The sequence below is a fragment of the Staurois parvus genome, unplaced genomic scaffold, assembly GCF_062004578.1.
Source record: "Staurois parvus isolate SC_StPar_1 unplaced genomic scaffold, SC_StPar_1.0 ptg000365l, whole genome shotgun sequence".
NCBI lineage: Eukaryota > Metazoa > Chordata > Amphibia > Anura > Ranidae > Staurois > Staurois parvus.
In genome coordinates this window covers 5,430,274-5,453,078 of record NW_028318161.1, presented here as the reverse complement: position 1 = coordinate 5,453,078, position 22,805 = coordinate 5,430,274, and the positions used below count along the sequence as shown (strand labels likewise).

General features: G+C 43.6%; 1 protein-coding gene across 3 annotated transcripts in view; it reads left to right on the top strand.

Moving 5' to 3' along the window:
- GARNL3 (GTPase activating Rap/RanGAP domain like 3) overlaps positions 1 to 22,805 on the top strand; it is a 312,374-nt gene that overhangs the window by 76,719 nt on the left and 212,850 nt on the right. The window contains exon 1 of one of the 3 annotated variants that reach the window (XM_089685232.1): positions 12,895 to 13,026. The exons of the other annotated variants lie outside the window; for them this stretch is intronic. Within the exon in view, the coding sequence (XP_089541358.1) occupies positions 12,977 to 13,026 (50 nt within the window). The 5' untranslated portion in view covers positions 12,895 to 12,976. Of the gene's footprint in view, positions 1 to 12,894; positions 13,027 to 22,805 lie in introns of those variants that run through there. 3 annotated transcript variants of the gene reach the window in all.

Genomic DNA, 22,805 nt, shown 5'->3' with positions numbered 1-22,805 from the left:
CCTTCAGGCCTTATGCTGGGCCTTCCTTGCTAAACAGGTTGTCCTCCCCAGGAGATGTTGAGGCAGCAGAGATCCTTCTGTCCATCCTGTAGATAGGCTCTCCTCCCTGGGGCGCCCTCCCAGACTCCACACTCCAGCCTTCTTCTCAGTCCATCTACCACCTGACCCCTCTGTTAGAATGGCTCTCTCATATTTATGGGGTAGTCTACCACACTACCAGAGCCTCTTAGCCTGGGATTGGTCAGACTTCCATGAATATGCAGATTGAAGTCTCCACCCTTCCGCCTACTGGCTTATGGAAGCTTCCATGGACCTCCATAACCAGGTGGAATCAATAGAGCTCCAACCTGCTGAGTCATCCCAGCCTGACCTCTGACACTGAACCCACAGTATTTAAGGCTCACCCACTACCATGAGCCGAAAATAAATCTACCTTACACTAGCCCCACCTAGTGGGTGATACACTAGGATTGTGAGTATTGCACCCCTTTGTGGGCCTGGCAAGGAATGGCAGATCTGGCAGTAGGGGGATCAGTACCAGGGAGACTAGGCTTCCTTATTTCAGGAGGCAGTCTTCCTTCCACAAAGTCTTCAGGTTATCCTTTGAATGGTGGTTATCCAGCCTGTCGATGGAGTGTGGAAATCTTTTCTCCCCATAGTGTAGAATGTATTGACAATGAATGCCAGCCTGCCAGGCTAGGGAGGAGTCCTAGACTCCCTGTAAGTTCAGGGCATGTGGTATTCAAAGGAGGCTTGGATGCTGATAAATGTTCTGGAGTGAATGAACTTGCTTTTCTGGACTGGACATCCCTGCTTTGAGGCCTGCCAGTCAGGATGCACAAGAACACTGCTATAAATGTGGCATACAAAAATCATCAAGACGATACCAGAAATCAGGGTGCTCTTCAAGAAGTGGAGATCATTAAAGCTTGGGCAGAACTGTTTCTGTCAGCAGTGCACATTCCAAGCGTGGAAAACTGGCAAGCAGACCTCCTAAGCGGCTGAATTACAGAGAGTGGTCCTAAGCATTAACTACTCTGTGGAAACAGTGAAATCTAGTAAATTCCCCCCTACCATCCCCCTACCTTATGCTCCTGCCTTGTCTGCTTCAAGGGATAGAGAGGGAAGACATTCCAGTGATTCTCCATGTATCTAATTGGCCCAGAGGGCCATCATTCTCAGGCATAGCCAGACTCTTTTGGAGTCTCTGTGGGCCCTACAGAACTGTCTGGACCTTCTGAACCCCTGCAAGGAAATCTCACCACTATGGAAGGGGCAGAGGCACAAATTTCCTGCAGGGAAATCTTACTACTATAGAATGGGCAGCACAAACCACTGTAGGGAAAGCTCACCATTCGGTAGAAATAGAAACAATTGCTGCAAGCAGTCTTTTGTGTTTGATGACAGTTTTCACCAATGTGGAAGGAAAGGGATACCTATCATTTTCTTATGTACAATAATCTGGGTTCAATGGGAATTCCCATACAGTGCTGTGCCTTTCTGGCTGGTGTATACATAGATTATACTGGCTGCATACAACAAATGGTGCTGAGTATGCTCTGGCTGGCATTTTGCATGCAGTACTGTATACATATTGTATTGGCTGCAGGTCATTGTACAGTGTTAGGCACACCTCTGCCTGGTATACATGAATTATGCTGTTTGTATCCTGTGTAGAGTGCTGTGAGAGAATAGAGAATATGGAATTAAAAGGAAAGTATAGCCAATGCTATTTTGCCTATACGTCTCCTATGCATCAAAGTAGTGCAGTTTGTTCTGCACTCCTGTGACTAGTTTTCAGCCGACAGTGGACTGACATCACTCGGCTGGTCCAGGCTCAGGAAAGATCATGAAAATACAGTCAGGATCCAACTTAGATGTCTTGACCAGCAGCGGGCTCAGCCTTTCAGCATGCCACTGAGAACCTGAGCCAGCCCCTCCTGCCTCCTTCACAGGCCAGCGCTCTAGTGAGTGCTTGGAGGGGCAGAGCAGAGAGCCAGTGATAGACAGTCACCACTCTCTCCTCATAGCGGAGAACTTAGCGATCAGCTGTGTTTGATCATTCAGTTCTCAGGGTAGAGATGGTGAGGGACAACTGCAATTGGAATCAGTGCTGCAGCCATCTAGGTGAGTATGATTTTTTTTGCCATTCCCATACTTCTTTTTTAAATAGCATTTTCGGTTTCTGGTGCACAGATACAGTTAAGTTCTGCTTTTTTCAAAAACTCATACTTCCCATGAATATTGGCTCCCACCATGGATTGCAAAGCTTTACTGACCTTATGGAATCCTTACCCTCAGAAGTGGCTCTATTTGTTGCCAGGACCCTCATGGTACTCCAACAAAGTAACTATACTAATTAGAAGCAGTAACACCAAGACTCCCTGGAACACCAGTGGTAGACATGGCCGTAATCACAGATGTGATTCCGCCTAAAGTGGGGCACCTAGAGCTCTGGGAGTTTCATGGTCATTGCTGTGTGCAAGAGTGACTACAACTCAGTGGTTTGCAGGAAAGCAAATACTACCACTCCCACAACTAACACTAAGGAACTGACACCCACTCCGTTAGAAGCAGTCAGGCATCTACTGGATAGGTGGTCAGAGCTCTTCCCACACAAGGGCACCGTTACCTGCGCTGTAGCAATGGCATTGAACATGAGATACCCACAAGAGAGAGTCCTCCCATATGGGAAAGATATTGAAGCATACTTCTACTCAACTACTAAGGCAGATGGATGGCATCCTCTGCTTTTGTATAGGCATATGAATGTTGCTACCATGAAAGGTGACAATTCTCTTTCACAGATCTAGAAATTCCTTTTCGCCCTAGGACAGAGCAAATTTTTCTTCATGCTCAATCATTCCAGCAGGTAGTGGCAGATCAAATCAAAAAATTAAGGGCAAACATGTATTATCTATATGTACACAACTGTGAAACATGCAGAATTCATTTCTAAATAAACAGTGCAAATCTAAACAAATTATCTAAATATTAACTTTCCAGCAAAATTATTGTGCTTACAAGAAACAGTCTTACGTTGTTCACATAGAATAGGATACAATGAGCTCCATTCACAAAGCGGCATCTACCACTTTAAGAAATGCGGTAAAATACCGCTCAGCATTTTTTAAAAAAAATTTTGGCATTCACTAAAAAACGTTTCTAAAAAAAAAACACATACAGTATTTTTCTGAAATATGCGGTATCTATCTAATGAAATCATGCAGTATTTTATCTCATGCGATATCCAGTGGAATGGATACAGTGGAGAAGAATTAGAATCCCTGTCAGTTGTTATTGCTAGTAGAGAGGTAAAATGGTTTAAATTGTAGAAATATGCAAACTCACTAAGTCAGTGTGGTATTACTACAAAAGAAAAAAGGTGACTAGAACAGCCTTTCTCAATGAGGGTGCCCAGGCACCCTGGGGTGCCTTGGGGTTTCCTCAGGGGTGCCTTGGCATATTAGCTGAGTGATGGAGAAAAACTGAGGGAGAAGAGAAAAGCTGGAATATCATTCAGTACTAGTGTGCAAAAGTGTATTTGTTTGGAAGAATAAATCACCTCTAATGTTGGGTGTCCTACAGCTGTGGGTGTTGCTGCGTTATATAAAACTATTAGAATAGTTTTTCACATTTTAGAATGGGGTGCCTTGAGACTGTCCATAATTTTAAAGGGTGCCTTGACTTAAAAAAGGTTGAGAACCACTGGACTTGAATACCAAAGGGAAGTTAGAGTAAGTAAATATAAAATATCTTTATAAATGTCAAATATTGAAAGAAAATAGAATCACAAATACCACACATATACAGTATAAATACCCTTCTTCCACCAGTAAAAAATACAATGTTGTCTTTTTTATTGGTGGAAGAAGGGTATTTATAGATGTGTAATTTTTTTATACTATTTTCATTCAGTATTTGACATTTATAAAGATATTTTGTATTTACTTAAAGTATAAGTAAACACTTTTTTTAAGTTTTGGATAGTGTGGAGAGGTATTAGAACACCTATTAGATTTATACTGCTGTCCAGGGGCGGACTGACCATTTGGAAACTCGAACACTGCCCGAGGGCCCGGGGTCAGTAGGGGGCCACATGAGATGCCCCTGGTACCTTTTTCATAGGCTTTTTTGAGTTTGGGCAAGGACACAGGGGACACATGATCCCCTATTGCCCGGGGGCCCCATGAGTTGTCAGTCCGCCCCTGTTCCTGTAGTATGTCCACAGTCTCTGACCATCTCACGTAGTATGTCTGCAGTCTCTGACAATCTCCTGTAGTATGTCTGCAGTCTCTGACCATCTCCTGTATCCTGTCAACAGTCTCTGACCATCTCCTGTTCCTGTCTGCAGTCTGACTGTCTCCTGCATCATGTCTGCAGTCTTTGACCTTCTCCTGAAGTGTCTGCACTCTCTGAGCATCTCCTGTAGTATGTCTTCCGTCTCTGACCTTTTTCTGTAGTATGTCTGCAGTCTCTGACCATTTCCTTTATCATGTCTGCAGTCTCTGACCAACTCCTGAGGTGAAGCTCACAAAGGAAGGGGTGGAGCCTAAATAGGAGAGCAGAGTCAAACGCTAAAGACCTCCAACCTTCGTGTGGCCTTCAGATTAGCACAACAACAGTGTGTACAGAGCTTCATGGAATGGGTTTCCATGGCCGAGCAGCTGCATCCAAGCCTTATATCACCAAGTGCAATGCAAAGCATCGGATGCAGTGATGTAAAGCACGCCACCACTGGACTGGACTAGAGCAGTGGAGGTGTGTTCTCTGGAGTGATGAATCACGCTTATCTGGCAATTGGATAAACACCTCTGGGTTTGGTGGTTGCCAGGAGAACAGTATTTGACTGCATTGTGTAAAGTTCGGGATTATGGTGTGGGGTTGTTTTTCACTGGTTGGGCTTGGCTCCTTAGTTCCAGTGAAGGGAACTCTTAAGGCATCAGCATTCCAAGACATTTTGGACAATTTCATTCTCCCAACTTTGTGGGAACAGTTTGGGGATGGCCCCTTCCTGTTCCAACATGACTGAGCACCAGTGCACAAAGCAAGGTCCATAAAGATATGGATGAGTGAGTTTGGGGTGGAGGAGCTTGACTGGCCTGCACAGAGTCCTGACCTCAAACCAATAGAACACCTTTGAGATTATTTAGAGTGGAGACTGCGAGCCGGGCTCGTCCAACATTAGTGCCTGACCTCACAAATGTGCTTCTGGAAGAATGGTCAAACATTCCCAAACAAAATATATAATGTATCATATATGTGTTTAATATCTGTGCAGTGCTACACAACAATATTTTGTAACAATTGTGTGAAAAGAGAAAACCATAAAAACAACAAAAAAAAAAAAAGTAAAAACAAAAACATAAGTCCCAAAATATTTCTTCTTAAACAATTCTTTTCCTGTGCCAACCAGGTGCAGCTAACACAAAATAGGTGCACTATTCCTCCACCAGATACCTGCTCACCTCCAGCAGTGTGACCTCTCATCATGTAATGTTTGGTCTAACTGCACTTTTGGTCCCAATATTGGACTCTGAAGATCAACTTGATAAGTGGTAAATCCAAATGGCTCACTCCAATAGACCCTTTTTTGTTTATGAGGACAACTGCTGATCAAAAGGTGGTCACAGGAAGAATTGTTTAAGAAATATTTTAGAACTTTTGTTTTTGCTTTTGTTTTTATGGTTTTCTCTTTTCACATAATTGGTACAAAATATTGTTGTGTAGCGCTGCACAAATATTATACACCAGGGCTTGAAAAAGCCGCTCGCCAAATGGGAGGAGAAATTCCTCTGTGGCGAGCGGCTGTGAGCGGTGAGCACAGATGAAGCATGGAGCGACCGCACCTGCACTCCAAGCCTCATTGTGAAGCCAAGTTCCGGTTTAGAACTTCTGGTTTCCAGCTTCTGCGGCACCACCGCTGAGGGGACAGGTGCAGGAGCAGTCCGCTCTCCTACGCTGAGAGGAGACACCCTCTCCACCGCCGCGGGGGACAGTAAGTACTGTATACAACATGTCCTATCACTATAATGGAATACTGGGGAGCTGGGATATACATTATTCAGTAATGTATATCCCAGCTCCCCTGTACTCCATTATAGTGATATGACATTTATACAGTAATGTATATCCCAGCTCCCCTGTACTCCATTATAGTGCTGACATGTATACAGTAATGATTACTTTATACATGTCATATCACTATAATGGAGTACAGGGGAGCTGAGATATACATTACTGTATACATGTCATCACTATAATGGAGTACAGGGGAGCTGGGATATACATTACTGTATACATGTCATATCACTATAATGGAGTACAGGGGAGCTGGGATATACATTACTGTATACATGTCATATCACTATAATGGAGTACAGGGGAGCTGGGATATACATTACTGTATACATGTCATATCACTATAATGGAGTACAGGGGAGCTGGGATATACATTACTGTATACATGTCATATCACTATAATGCAGTACAGGGGAGCTGAGATATACATTACTGTATACATGTCATCACTATAATGGAGTACAGGGGAGCTGGGATATACTTTACTGTGTACAGTTTTCCTGGGTGCCATAAATGCAGGTTCGTTTTACTCAGTACATCCATATGCTCTAATATACAGCTGTGTGCAAGAACCCTAAAGAAAGTCTTCAGCACTTTTTAAAATTCCCCACTCCCAATATTTTTTGTCTGCAGTCATTAAAAATAATGAAAACAGGGAATATTAACCTCCCTAGCAGTCTGATTTTGTCAGTATTTCTGTGCTCAAAGCGGTACATTTTTTTGCATGGAAATATGTATTTTTTTATTGTTGGCCTGTAATTTTTAGGAATAACTCACTGAAATCTGTCCGAACAAGAGTCTAGTAAACATCCTGGGTATGATAAAATTTGAAACACGAAATCATAAATTATAATTTAATAAATAATCATAAAAAGTAATAATATAATAATACATTTTATTCAATAATATAAGCAAACCAAAAACACTGAAATTTGAAATATAGTGCCAAGTTCGCACATCACTGTACAAAGTCGCAAAATTGTTTTCAGTGTCTGATGATGAATTTCCCCACGAATCATTATCACTCAATTCTGCAAGTAGTTCTAATTTACTATCGCTGTTCTCTAGCTGGTCTGAAACCGCTTTTGACCTAAAGGGACGCTTTTTGGATGCCATGGACTTTTCTCAGTTTCCAGGCAGAGAGAACAGTAAAAATGCAGGCAGGGCACAGGACAAAGCACTCGGGACAAAATGTATGTGAAATGGTTTGATACAGTAATGTTTTACTATGTTATTTTAGTGAATTTAGTGAATGTCACTTTTTGTCATTTTCAAATTTCCCACCGTTCCATCCCCCGTAAGACCTGACGCTCGCAGGGGATGGAACCCAGATGACAGATGCCGGCATCTGCCGGAGGACATTGCCGGGGACACTGCAGGAGGGACATCGCGGGAGCAAAGGACAAGGTAAGAGAAGAACAGATCCTGGAGCAGCGCCGCATGGTAAGCCCGAGTGTAGCTCGGGGTTACCGCTTGTGGTCCTGAAACTTTACCCCGAGCTACACTCGGGAATACCGCCAGGGAGGCTACAATGTGCTGCAGAACTTTTTAACATGAAGGCCATATCCCTCTGGTGGGTCTTTGGTGAAAGCACTGGGTGGTGGAGTACACTGTATGCATGGTCTTTGCCATCCTCAACCTAGTTTTTGCATAATTGCTTCTAACTATGTACCTGTTTAGTAAACTGAAAGTTACAGTTACACCTTGTGTACTGTGCTCTCCATACTCTTGCTGGCCAAAAACAGATTGCACTGACTGTATTCTTTGAACAGTTCTGCGTAGACCCCTGGATGGTATATACATAATGTTGGCTGTATTCAGTGTACAGCATATCTCCCAGCTTTCAGAGATGGGAATGAGGGACACCTATTAGCAAAAGAATGTAGGCGTAGGACAACTCCCCCCTTGCCACGCCCACTTAAAGGAGAATTATAACAACAACAAAAAAAATTGGTTAAACCCACAAGTGCTTTTCTTTCCACTAAAGTGTTCCTTTATATTTGCTTTTAAAATTTGCAAATGCAGCAATTTAGAAATTGGATGAAAGGTTTAGCACTGTGAAATACTTAATAGATAAATAGTGCATTTTATATACATCTATATGGATATATATATACGGTATATGGATACTGTTTGCTGTATTTTGTGTACAGTGATGGTTACACCTCTGGTATATGGAGAATGTTGGCTGTATTCAGTGCTGGGTACACCTCTGCCTGGTATATGGAGACTGTTGGCTGTATTGTGTGTACAGTGCTGGGTACACCTCTGTCTGGTATACAGAGAATGTTGGCTGTATTCAGTGCTGGGTACACCTTCGTCTGGTATATGGATACAGTTTGCTCTATTATGTGTATAGTGCTGGGTACACCTCTGGTATATGGAGAATGTTGGCTGTATTCAGTGCTGGGTACACCTCTGTCTGGTATATGGAGATTGTTGGCCATATTCAGTGCTGGGTACACCTCTGTCTGGTATATGGAGAATGTTGGTTGTATTCAGTGCTGCGTACACCTCTCTCTGGTATAGGGATACTGTTGACTGTATTGTGTGCACAGTGCTGGGTACACCTCTGTCTGGTATATGGAGAAAGTTGGCTTTATTCAGTGCTGGGTACACCTCTGTCTGGTATATGGAGACTGTTGGTTATGTTGTGTGTACAGCGCTGGGTACACTTGTCTGTATATAGATCTCCTAGATTGTAAGCTCCAAGGAGCAGGGCCCTCCTAACCCTCTTGTATTGAACTGTATTGTTGCTGTATTGTCTCCCGTTACATTGTAAAGCTCTAAGCAAACTGTTGGCGCTATATAAATCCTGTATAATAATAATAATATGGTTGGCTGTATTATGTGCACAGCGCTGGGTACACCTCTGCCTGGCGTATGGAGACTGTTGGCTGTATCGTGTGTACAGCGCTGGGTACACCTCTGGTATATGGAGAATGTTGGCTGTATTCAGTGCTGGGTACACCTCTGTCTGGTATATGAAGACTGTTGGCTGTATCGTGTGTACAGCGCTGGGTACACCTCTGTCTGGTATATGGAGACTGTTGGCTGTATCGTGTGCACAGCGCTGGGTACACCTCTGTCTGGTGGTATATTATTATTATTATTATTATACAGTATTTATAAAGCGCCAATAGTTCACTCAGCGCTGTACATTACAAAGGGGGACAGAACATGTGACAGAACAATACCAATACAATGCAAAACATGAGGGGATCGAGGGCCCTGCTCTTTCGAGCTTACAATCTAGAAGGGGTACACCTCTGTCTGGTATATGGAGACTGTTGGCTGTATCGTGTGCACAGCGCTGGGTACACCTCTGTCTGGAGTATATGGAGACTGTTGGCTGTATCGTGTGCACAGCGCTGGGTACACCTCTGTCTGGTGGTATATGGAGACTGTTGGCTGTATCATGTGCACAGCGCTGGGTACACCTCTGTCTGGCATATGGAGACTGTTGGCTGTATCGTGTGCACAGCGCTGGGTACACCTCTGTCTGGTGGTATATGGAGACTGTTGGCTGTATCGTGTGCACAGCGCTGGGTACACCTCTGTCAGGCATATGGAGACTGTTGGCTGTATCGTGTGCACAGCGCTGGGTACACCTCTGTCTGGCATATGGAGACTGTTGGCTGTATCGTGTGTACAGCGCTGGGTACACCTCTGTCTGGTATATGGAGACTATTGGTTGTATTGTGTGCACAGCGCTGGGTACACCTCTGTCTGGTGGTATATGGAGACTGTTGGCTATATCGTGTGCACAGCGCTGGGTACACCTCTGTCTGGTATATGGAGACTGTTGGCTGTATCGTGTGTACAGCGCTGGGTACACCTCTGTCTGGTATATGGAGAATATTGGCTGTATCGTGTGCACAGTGCTGGGTACACCTCTGTTTGGTATATGGAGACTATTGGCTGTATCGTGTGCACAGCGCTGGGTACACCTCTGTCTGGTATATGGAGACTATTGGCTGTAACGTGTGCACAGCGCTGGGTACACCTCTGTCTGGTATATGGAGACTATTGGCTGTATCGTGTGCACAGCGCTGGGTACACCTCTGTCTGGTATATGGAGACTATTGGCTGTATCGTGTGCACAGCGCTGGGTACACCTCTGTCTGGTATATGGAGACTGTTGGCTGATATGTGTGCACAGTGCTGGGTACACCTCTGTCTGGTATATGGAGACTATTGGCTGTATCGTGTGCACAGCGCTGGGAACACCTCTGTCTGGCATATGGAGACTATTGGCTGTATCGTGTGCACAGCGCTGGGTACACCTCTGTCAGGCATATGGAGACTATTGGCTGTATCGTGTGCACAGCGCTGGGTACACCTCTGTCTGGTATATGGAGACTGTTGGCTGATATGTGTGCACAGTGCTGGGTACACCTCTGTCTGGTATATGGAGACTATTGGCTGTATCGTGTGTACAGCGCTGGGTACACCTCTGTCTGGTATATGGAGAATGTTGGCTGTAACGTGTGTACAGCGCTGGGTACACCTCTGTCTGGTATATGGAGACTGTTGGCTGTAACGTGTGTACAGTGCTGGGTACACCTCTGTCTGGTATATGGAGACTGTTGGCTGTATTGTGTGCACAGCACTGGGTACACCTCTGTCTGGTATATGGAGAATGTTGGCTGTATTCAGCGCTGGGTACGCCTCTGTCTGGTATATGGAGACTGTTGGCTGTAACATGTGTACAGCGCTGGGTACACCTCTGTCTGGTATATGGAGACTGTTGGCTGTATCGTGTGCACAGCGCTGGGTACACCTCTGTCTGGTATATGGAGACTGTTGGCTGTATCGTGTGCACAGCGCTGGGTACACCTCTGTCTGGTATATGGAGTCTGTTGGCTGTATCGTGTGCACAGCGCTGGGTACACCTCTGTCTGGTGGTATATGGAGACTGTTGGCTGTATCGTGTGCACAGCGCTGGGTACACCTCTGTCTGGTATATGGAGTCTGTTGGCTGTATCGTGTGCACAGCGCTGGGTACACCTCTGTCTGGTGGTATATGGAGACTGTTGGCTGTATCGTGTGCACAGCGCTGGGTACACCTCTGTCTGGTGGTATATGGAGACTATTGGCTGTATCGTGTGCACAGCGCTGGGTACACCTCTGTCTGGTATATGGAGACTATTGGCTGTATCGTGTGCACAGCGCTGGGTACACCTCTGTCTGTATATGGAGACTATTAGCTGTATCGTGTGCACAGCGCAGGGTACACCTCTGTCTGGTATATGGAGACTATTGGCTGTATTGTGTGCACAGCGCTGGGTACACCTCTGTCTGGTATATGGAGACTATTGGCTGATATGTGTGTACAGTGCTGGGTATGTGATATGTGTGTACAGCGCTGGGTACACCTCTGCCTGGTGGTATATGGAGACTATTGGCTGTATCGTGTGCACAGCGCTGGGTACACCTCTGTCTGGTATATAGAGACTATTGGCTGTATCGTGTGTACAGCGCTGGGTACACCTCTGTCTGGTATATGGAGACTATTGGCTGATATGTGTGTACACCTCTGTCTGGTATATGGAGACTATTGGCTGTATCCTGTGTACAGCGCTGGGTACACCTCTGTCTGGTATATGGAGACTATTGGCTGTATCGTGTGTACAGCGCTGTGTACACCTCTGTCTGGTATATGGAGACTATTGGCTGTATCCTGTGTACAGTGCTGGGTACACCTCTGTCTGGTGTATGGAGACTATTGGCTGTATCGTGTGCACAGCGCTGGGTACACCTCTGTCTGGTGGTATATGGAGACTATTGGCTGATATGTGTGTACAGTGCTGGGTACACCTCTGTCTGGTATATGGAGTCTATTGGCTGATATGTGTGTACAGCGCTGGGTACACCTCTGTCTGGTGGTATATGGAGACTATTGGCTGTATCCTGTGTACAGTGCTGGGTACACCTCTGTCTGGTATATGAAGACTATTGGCTGTATCCTGTGTACAGCTTTGTGTACACCTCTGTCTTGTATATGGAGACTATTGGCTGTATCGTGTGTACAGCGCTGTGTACACCTCTGTCTGGTGGTATATGGAGACTATTGGCTGATATGTGTGTACAGTGCTGGGTACACCTCTGTCTGGTATATGGAGACTATTGGCTGTATCCTGTGTACAGCGCTGTGTACACCTCTGTCTGGTGGTATATGGAGACTATTGGCTGATATGTGTGTACAGTGCTGGGTACACCTCTGTCTGGTATATGGAGACTGTTGGCTGTATCGTGTGTACAGCGCTGGGTACACCTCTGTCTGGTATATGGAGTCTATTGGCTGTATCGTGTGTACAGCGCTGGGTACACCTCTGTCTGGTATATGGAGACTGTTGGCTGTATCGTGTGTACAGCGCTGGGTACACCTCTGTCTGGTGGTATATGGAGACTATTGGCTGTATTGTGTGTACAGCGCTGGGTACACCTCTGTCTGGTGGTATATGGAGACTATTGGCTGTATCATGTGTACAGCGCTGTGTACACCTCTGTCTGGTATATGGAGACTATTGGCTGATATGTGTGTACAGTGCTGGGTACACCTCTGTCTGGTATATGGAGACTGTTGGCTGTATCGTGTGTACAGTGCTGGGTACACCTCTGTCTGGTATATGGAGACTATTGGCTGTATCCTGCGTACAGCGCTGGGTACACCTCAGTGACAGGCAGGCTGGGAGGTGGTGAGTGTGTCGGGGCGGACTCCGCTCAGGGTGAATGGATGAAGGTGGATGATGAAAGTGTAGAGCTGCCTATCGAGTCTCCAAGTCACGTTCATGTAGAGAGGACCCCCTCCTCCCCTCCCCTCCCCCTCCCTCTCCTCCTCTCTCCGGCCGTCTCCCAGGGGCTCCGCTTCGCTCACCCTCATCTATGGAGAATGGACGGGGTGGACTCCGCTTCCTCCAAATTGCTCAGCTTCACCCAACGGTAATACCTTTGCCTGTCCTGATGTGTGCATGCAGATTGCGGTGTGTGCCTTCACCTGTGTGATCCTTGGGATATGCAATGAGTGCAGTGTGATGACAGCCATGTACACTGTCAGACTGAGCAGGCATGGTGGGGACATTGGGGATGGGATCAGTCATTGCAGCCAGGAATACAGAACATTCCCTCTCTTCTGTCTGTGCTCTGAGCTCACCTCCTATGGTGAATGCAGGTGACAGTGACAGGTTCAGGTCACAGGGCTCTGCAGGCAACTTGAAGACTGGGCTCTGTGCATGCACACCTCTGCTCATTCCTGGGAATCCTGATAGTATCACACGTGAAGGGTTATCTGTGATCATCCTGTCTGTATGAAGGTCCTGAATGGGGATATGAAATGAAGATTAATCTGCACAACATACCGATAGTCCTCTGATAGCTGTGCTGGAATCCTCACTGTTTATTGAGGGGTCTCTGAATATATTTCCTATATAAATATTATGTCATTTATCTGACGTTCAGGGCTATAGTGAATGTGGATGAATCTGGTCCCGGCTCTGCTTTATCTAGTTTAATGATGTCCATGGATGGGTCTGGACCAGGGATTGGTGTATCCATTATAATATTGACTATAGATCAGTCTGGTCCAGGGTCCAATATATCCAGTATAATAATGACCATGGATAGGTCTGATCTAGGGTCTGTTATGAGAAGTATAATGATGGCCATGGATGGGTCTGATCTAGGGTCCGGGATATCCAGTATAATGATGACCATGGATGGGTCTGATCTAGGGTCTGTTATGTCCAGTATAATGATGACCATGGATGGGTCTGATCTAGGGTCTGTTATGTCCAGTATAATGATGACCATGGATGGGTCTGATCTAGGGTCTGTTATATCCAGTATAACAATGACTATGAATGGGTCTGATCTAGGGTCCAGGATATCCAGTATAGCAATGACCATGGAGTGGTCTGATCTAGGGTCCGGGATATCCGGTATAGCAATGACCATGGATGGGTCTGATCTAGGGTCCATTATGTCCAGTATAATGATGACCATGGATGGGTCTGATCTAGGGTCTGTTATGTCCAGTATAATGATGACCATGGATGGGTCTGATCTAGGGTCTGTTATGTCCAGTATAATAATGACCATGGATGGGTCTGATCTAGGGTCTGTTATGTCCAGTATAATAATGACCATGGATGGGTCTGATCTAGGATCCGGGATATCCAGTATAGCAATGACCATGGATGGGTCTGATCTAGGGTCTGGTATATCCAGTATAATAATGACCATGGATGGGTCTGATCTAGGGTCTGTTATATCCAGTATAACAATGACCATGGATGGGTCTGAGCTAGGGTCCATTATGTCCAGTATAATAATGACCATGGATAGGTCTTATCTAGGGTCTGGTATATCCAGTATAACAATGACCATGGATGGGTCTGATCTAGGGTCCATTATGTCCAGTATAATAATGTCCATGGATGGGGCTGATCTTGGGTCCAGTATATCCAGTATAACAATGACCATGGATGGGTCTGATGTAGGGTCTGGTATATCCAGTATAACAATGACCATGGATTGGTCTGATCTAGGGTCCAGTATATACAGTATAACAATAACCGTGGATGGGTCTGATCTAGGGTCTGGTATATCCAATATAACAATTACCATGGATAGGTCTGATCTAGGGTCCGGTATATCCAGTATAATAATGACCATGGATGGGTCTGATCTAGGGTCCAGTATATTCAGTATAACAATAACTATGGATGGGTCTGATCTAGGGTCCGGTATATCTAGTATAACAATGACCATGAATGGGTCTTATCTAGGGTCTGGTATATCCAGTATAACGATGACCATAGATGGGTCTGATCTCGGGTCCATTATATCCAGTATAACAATGACCATGGATAGGTCTGATCTAGGGTCTGGTAAATCCAGTTAATATCCATCATCTCCAACATAGTAGTGGGAATGGGTTGGTTTAGTTCATGGCAGGGAGAATTATATCCAATATAATAATAGTCATGGATAGTTTTGGTCTGGGGTCCATTATTTCCAGCATAATAATGACCATTTAATGACCATAGATAAGTCTGACCAGGGGCCCACCACATCCAGTATAAGAATGACCATGAATAGTAGTGGTTCCAGGTCCACTATATACAATTTAATATAATAACAACCATGGATAGGGACATGGTCTGAGGTTCGTTATGTCCAGTATAATAATGACTACAGATAGACCTGTCCTGAAGCCTGTAGCAATCGTGCACACAGAGATGGACGCAGTCCTCCATTTTGTTAAGGATATTCTATGTTGTACCATCTCTCACTCCCAAAGCAGGCTTCCTCCTCCAATCATCCCCCCTCCCTCTCTGTTGAGTGACATGTGGTCAGTGTGTGTTTGCAGAGATCACAGGCAACAAACTCAGCGGGAGGGCATCCTGGCTATAAAACCTCCCTAGCTGGGTGCCCCCGTCTAAGAAACTCTTGCCTGGAAAGGGATCGTAAAAGCGTAAACCAAGACCTTCACTGAGTTCAAAGACATTCCAGAGAAGCCAAAAACTAGACACCACATTCAACATATATTTTCCCCTATGATTTAATATCTTGGAATATGAGAGACTTACATAAAAACCAGGCATATATTCAGATTGGTCACTTTGATACAAGTTTCCTGATATTTTACACCCCCTAGTTGGTGTATATAGGAGAGCAGAAAATTATATCTCCTGAACCATTCAAGTGTATATAACATGTTTCATCTTTAACCATTCCGCAGATGCGGCTGAGTATTAATCTACTAGTGGCCAGGCTGCCAAATGCCCCGAGAATAAGTTATGAATCATAATAGAAGCTATGAGAGTTTCTGGTCATAACTTAGGGCTCCACCTACACCTCCCTCCCCAAAGGAGACGATTGTTTACTGCTACAGGGAGACACCCTGTGGAGATACTAGAAAAGCTAAGCTAAGCTGAGGTAAAGGTAGAAGATTCTCCTGTTTTAACATCGAAACTGACAGTGGGAGATAAATCCTTTGCTCTGAAACCTGATCTGCTTAACCAAGGCTGACTGGCATGTACTTTAACCCTCTAACTTCTTTCTGTTATCTCTTTGCTGTGCTATTGTTCTCTGTATATTTATATACAGTTGCAAGAAAAAGTATGTGAACCCCTTTGGATTACGTGGAGTTTTGCATGAATTGGGCATAAAATGTGCTCTGAACGTCATCTAAGTCACAACAATAGAAGAACACAGTCTGCTGAACATAATACTACACAAACATTAGATGTTGCCATGGTTTAATTGCAAATAACACGTAAACATTCACAGTGCAGGGAGGAAAAAGTATCAATCCTCAGATACTGCAAGTGCCAATCCTCAAACAGGTGGAGTGCCCCCTTACCTTCCTGCCCAGGCCCCTAAGGACCAATGAGCCTTTGAATATATACTGGATCTTTCCTCTGAACGTGGACGGATCCTTCTGCTGGTGGATCCCTCAGATGACAATAATGGGCCTCTCCTCCTCTTAACTCCTATAAAGATTGTTGGTGGTATCGATAGGTCTCCCTCCCTCACGATCACAAATGAGGAAAGAGAGCTTTCATAGTGTAAATCCACTTTATTAAACAAATATAAAAATCAGAAACCTACTCACATGCTTCTATGTAAAATCAGGCCTTTACACCACTCAGAGGGTGTACTGTATTCAGGACCAGGTGCACCAAGATGGCGCCCGCGCCGGATGTGACGTCAGAACGTTCGATCGTATAAGCTCCTCCCCCTGGCGTATCTACACGTTACGTCACTCACACACGTGACTTCATCAGGATATGACAACATCTAATGTTTGTGTAGTATTATGTTCAGCAGACTGTGTTCTTCTATTGTTGTGACTTAGATGACGTTCAGAGCACATTTTATGGCCAATTCATGCAAAACTCCACGTAATCCCAAGGGGTTCACATACTTTTTCTTGCAACTGTGTATATATATATATATATATATATATATATATATAGGCTACATCTTTTTCTGTAAATATTTTTATTGCACCCTTCTGACCTTTTAATAATAAATCTTACTTTCTGAAAGTAAGATTGAACTGTTTCTAACGCTCTTTAATGCAAGCTACAAATTCCTGCTGCCGAAGAGCGCTACTGTGTGTATTTAATCCTCTGTATAACCTGTCTGCAGTGAGAGTGGTATACAGATGATTATCCAATCATCATAGTGTATTGCTAATATTGCCGAGTTTCCTCTTTCTCTGTACAAAAAGGAGGTGGTGGCAGTGTGAAGGGTTAATTGCATAATTAACCTGACCCAGTAACAATCGCGCTCAGGATCCTGGTACTTCGATTGTGTTCCATTAGCTGGAAAATCTTTGTGCAGAGTGCAGCTGGGCGTGGCATTGTTATGCACGTGACAGCGCGGTTTTAGATTGGCTAGTCCTTTGGTCACAAGTTTGGTGAGAAGGGCTGGGGTCTGAAACCGCAATCGTCACAGAGCCCATTATATATTCAGTATAATAATGACCATGAAAAGGTCTTGCCTGTGGTCAGTTATATTCAGTATATTGAAGATCAGTGAGCTCTTTATATCCAGCATAAAAAAAGAGATCTATGGATAGATTTGGTCTGCGGTCCATTATATTCAGCATGATAATGGCCATGGATAAGTCTGGTATGCAGTATTTTACATCTGGTATAACAATACTTTGGATAGATGTGGTCTGGGGTTTGGTGTATTCGGTATAATAATGACCATGTTTAGGTCTGGGGTATAAGGCAAGGGCTGTAAGTCTAATATAATAATTACCATGGATAGGTCTGATCCTGGTTCTGTTATATTCAGCATAATAATGATCATGGATAGGATTGACCCGGGGTCTGTTATATTCAGAATTATAATTACCATGGATAGGTCTAGTCTGTGGTTCACTATATCCAGTATAATTATGATCCTGTGTTGGCCTTGTCCTGGTCCATTACAGGATGCCCATGGATACATCTGCTCTGTGGTTTGTTTTATGCAGTACAATAATGTCCATGTATATGTGTGGTCTGAGGGTTGGTGTATCCATTATAATAAGGACAAGGGATAGATTTGCTTTTAATTCCATTATATCCATCATTAGTATTGGCCATGGAAAGTCTAGTGCAATGTCTCTGAAATCCAGTATACTAATGATTGCATATAAATCTGATCCGGGGTTCATTATATCCAATACATTAATGACCAAGGATAGGTGTAGTCTGAGGTATGTTATATTTAGTATGATAATGACCCCTGGAGGCCTTTATATCCAGTATTAAAATCAGCATGGATAGATCAGGTCTGGGGTCTGGTATATCCTGTGAAGAAAATAACCCTGTGAAACAATAAACCCTTCACATCCAGTGTGATAATGACCATGGATGAATTTGGTTTGAGGTCTACTTTATTTAGTATAATAATACCATAGATAAGTGTCATCTGGGGCTTGATGTATCCAGTATAATAATGTAATGGAACGGTTTGGTCCGAAATGTTTAGTATAATAATGACTATGAATAGGACTGGTCTGGGGTCTGTTACTGTATGTCCAATAAAATAATGGAGAGGTCTTGTCAAGAGTCCATTTTTATAAAGATTATGGATAGATGTGGTGCATTAAGTAGACATGTGCACTTTGGAAATGTTCATTTTGGATGCATTCGTTCTTTGAAGATTTTCATTACGTTATTTGTTATGTTGACCCGATTCATTTTCGGGATTCATTTTGTATCTTCGGCATTCGTTTTGTATATTCGTTGTTCTGGTGGATTAGAAAAACGTTGCAGTGTTTCCGGAAGATTGCTATATATTCAATATATTATCGAACTGGACAAATTTGAATTGGAAGGATTCAATATTTTCGGACGCTATTCCAACCCACCAAGAGAATGCCATGAGCTGAATGGACAATATCAACTGGCCTCATGTGCATCTGAAAATTGAATTTACTTTCCCATGGGCCCAAACTACTATTGCATCATGTGACATCATCCAAATTAATTAATTTGTTATTTTCACTATATTTTTTTCTGAATCTCCAAAAATGAAATTTTCCTCTATAAAATGAATTGAAATGAAACACACATGTCTAAAAATTAGGCCGGACTTTGCAACCAGTATATAAAGGCAGGGCTCCAATATGCTAATGATTATGGATAGATCTGGCTCAGGCCATCCAATATATAAAGGCAGGGCTCTTGGACAAGTATAGTAATGGTCATGAATAGATCCAGTTCAGGATCTAGTATATCAGGCAGGACTCTGGATCCAATACACTAATGATCATGGATAGATCTGGTTTATGGTCTAGTGTAAAAATATAGGGCTCTGCAGTATAGTAACTAGTATAATAATGGCCATGGATAAATCTGGTCAAGGGTCCATTATATAAAGGCAGGGCTATGAATTCGGGTTTATAATGGGCATTGATAGATCTGGTCTGGGTCCAATGTATAAAGGCAGGACTCTGGACCCAGTATAGTGACTAGTATAATCATGGCCATAGATAGATCTGGCCAAGGGTCCATTATATAAAGGCAGGACTATGGATCCGGGTTTATAATAGCCATAGGTAGATCTGGTCTAGGTCCAGTGTGTCAAAGCAAGGTTCTGGATCCAGTATAGTGACTACTATAATAATGGCTAAATTAAGTCAGGGGCCCATTATACTGTATAAAGGCAGGGCTATGGATTACTGTATAAAGGCAGGGCTATGGATCCAGAATAATAATGACTTTGGATAAATCTGGCCTTGGATCTGTTCACATCACTGCGGGCTTTGTTATGGGCTGTGCTACCCGCTGAAAAGCGGGGCAAGAAGCCCCAGACTCCTTTTGAAAATTGTGCCGCAAGGAATCGCATAGTGCTGTGGCACCGTGCGGTTTCACTCATGTGAAAATGCGGTTGTTATGCTGATGTGTGGAGATACCATTTATAATAGCAGCCCCGTGTGAACCTAGCCTAAAAGGAAAGGCTTTGAATCAAGTAAATGATTACCTAGTGATAGATCTGGTCAGATACAGTATATAAGGGAAAGATCTAGTCCAAGGTCCATTGTATCCATTATAATTATGATCATGGACAGGGTCCAGTCTTTAAAGGCAGGGCTCTAGATCCAGTATAGTAGTGGACATTATTAGATTGTGTCCAGGATCTAGTGTAAACTGTAGAGGTTATGCTCTGAATATAGTTTTTTTATGACCATTGATAGATTTAGTATGGTGTAATTTGTGATGCACAGTTCAGAGGTCAGTAATTTGTCACAAAGAGTTTATGGCTCAGTAATTTGTGATGCAGAATTTAGAGGTCAGTAATTGTGATGCATAGTTAAGGGGTCAGTAATTGGTGACTCACAGATCAGGGGTCGGTAGTTTGAGATTCACATTTCAGGGGTCAGTAATAAGTGACACAGGGTTCAGGGGTCAGTAGAGAGTGATCAGAGTTCAGGGGTCAGTAATAAGTGATGCAGAGTTCAGGGGTCAGTAGAGAGTGATCAGAGTTCAGGGGTCAGTAGAGAGTGATCAGAGTTCAGGGGTCAGTAATAAGTGATGCAGAGTTCAGGGGTCAATTTGTGACGCAGAGTTTAGAGATCAGCAGTGAGTGGCGCAGACACAGAATTCAGAGGTCAGCAGTAAGTAAAGTAGAGTGCAGAGGTCATCATTGGCTAATGCAGAAATACTGTTACATAAAAGCTTATAGTTAACACCTGTTGTTAGCAAACCAGAGAACTCTAACCCAGTTACAGAATTCCGTTGTACCTGTAAAAGCTCAGAGAAGCTCACATGCAGCCCTTATCCAGCCTTCTCTCTCCATTTCTTTCCCCCACACATTCACACATGACCCTGGAACTGATCGCAAGAGACATGGAAGGGGCAACAAAGGACATTGTGTGGGCACCTGACCTGTTAGCAGCCTATGACATCATTGGTTGTTAGGACCTGGGCGCCTGACCCTACACAGAGTCAGTGCTCAGAATACTGCATTTGTCTTTAAAATTGACAGGGACAAATAGCGGCATGTGGTTTTGTGAAAAAAGGGCTTGATTTACTTGTTGGGGAAACTTTTAAGCATTTTGCCATGGCACCCCTAAGGCCCTTAATCCTAACACATTGTTAAGAAAGCCTGGTCCAGGGTATGGTGTATAAACACAGAGCTCTGGATACAGTATAATAATCGTCATTGATAGGTTTTATCCTGTGTCTAAAGTCAGAGTTCTGGATCCAGTTTAAAAATGGCCATGAAGGGATCTAGTCCAGGTATATAAAGAGAGGTCCATAGATCCAGTGTTTTAATGGTCATGGATAGGCTTGGTCTATGGTCCAGTACAGAAACACAGGTCTCTGGATCTAGTTTTTTAATGGCCATGGATAGTTTAGGTTCAGAGTCTAGTATATGAAGGCAGAGTCATAAATCTAGTTCAATAATGGTCACGGATAGATCTGCTCCACAGTCTGACATATAAAGCCAGGGCCTTGAATCCAGTTTAATAATGTTCATGAATAAATCTCTTCAGGGGTCTAGTTTATAAAGGCAGGGCTGTGGATCCAGTTTTATCATGGCCATGTATAGGTTTGGTCCTGGGTCCAGTACATAAAGACAGTGCCCTGGATCCAGTTCAATAATGGATAGATCTATTCCAGAGCATATGAAGCCAAGGCTCTGGCCATGGATAGATCTGATTCCGGGTCTGCTATATAAAATCTGTGCTCTGGAACTGAAGTAAGCCCTTAATGTACACAGGACGTCAAAAACACTGCCTTTGCAGGGTGGATAAAAATGCCAAACGTGCTAGATATGTTTAAGCGCATTTGCACGTTAATGCATTCTAGTGACCAGAATAAATTAATATTCTGGCCAACAGAATGCATTAATGCCTATACATGCATGCAGAACACAACTTTAGCTATGTCTTTTAAGCTGTGTTTTCCTCTCCTGGAGTAAAAGCATGCAGGGCAAAAAAATGCCCTGTGTGCATTAGGCCTTGTAGTAATGGTTCAGAGAAATCCAGGTTTGGTTTGTTTCTTGAGCTGCCAGTCTTTACTCATTATTCTTTAATAAAGAAGGTTTTGGCTTTGTCATTGTGGGTATCTGCTAGAAGTCGTCTGTCTTCATTCATTTTCTCTTTGTTTTTTAAAATCCCTTCCAGTACTGAAACTTCCAGTACACCCTCCAATCACATTCCTAGAATGATAAGGCTGCCACCTCCATTCCATAGTTCTATCATACCTGAGATGTCAAACTGCTATGAAATATTAATTGCCATGTGTTCTGGTGGTGGAAACCAGTCCAGCACAGTGACAGGCACAGGAGTTCCCCACTGTATTGGCTGCCTACAGGAATGCCAACCTGGGAAAACAGTTTATAGAGTGAAAAGGAAAACTGGGTGTGACTAAATGGTTTGAGGGCCATGGCTGAAAAAGGAAACTTCCAAACGAGCACAGTGGAAGGGAGATATTGAGCACACTTAGGAATTTGTACATTTCACTTGAATAAAAACAGAAACCAAGAATCACATCTGAGATTCAAGGCAAATGGTACCATGCAGTGTCCATTCAGATATGATAACATATACTGAGAATTATACCCAGCCTACACAACAAAACAAGTGGTACTGTGCTGCATCCATACATGCAGAATAATGAGAATGACATACAGCATATAGAAAATGTGATGCCAAACTATCTCTCATTTACATAAAAAGAACAAGAACAGAGAATTATATCCAC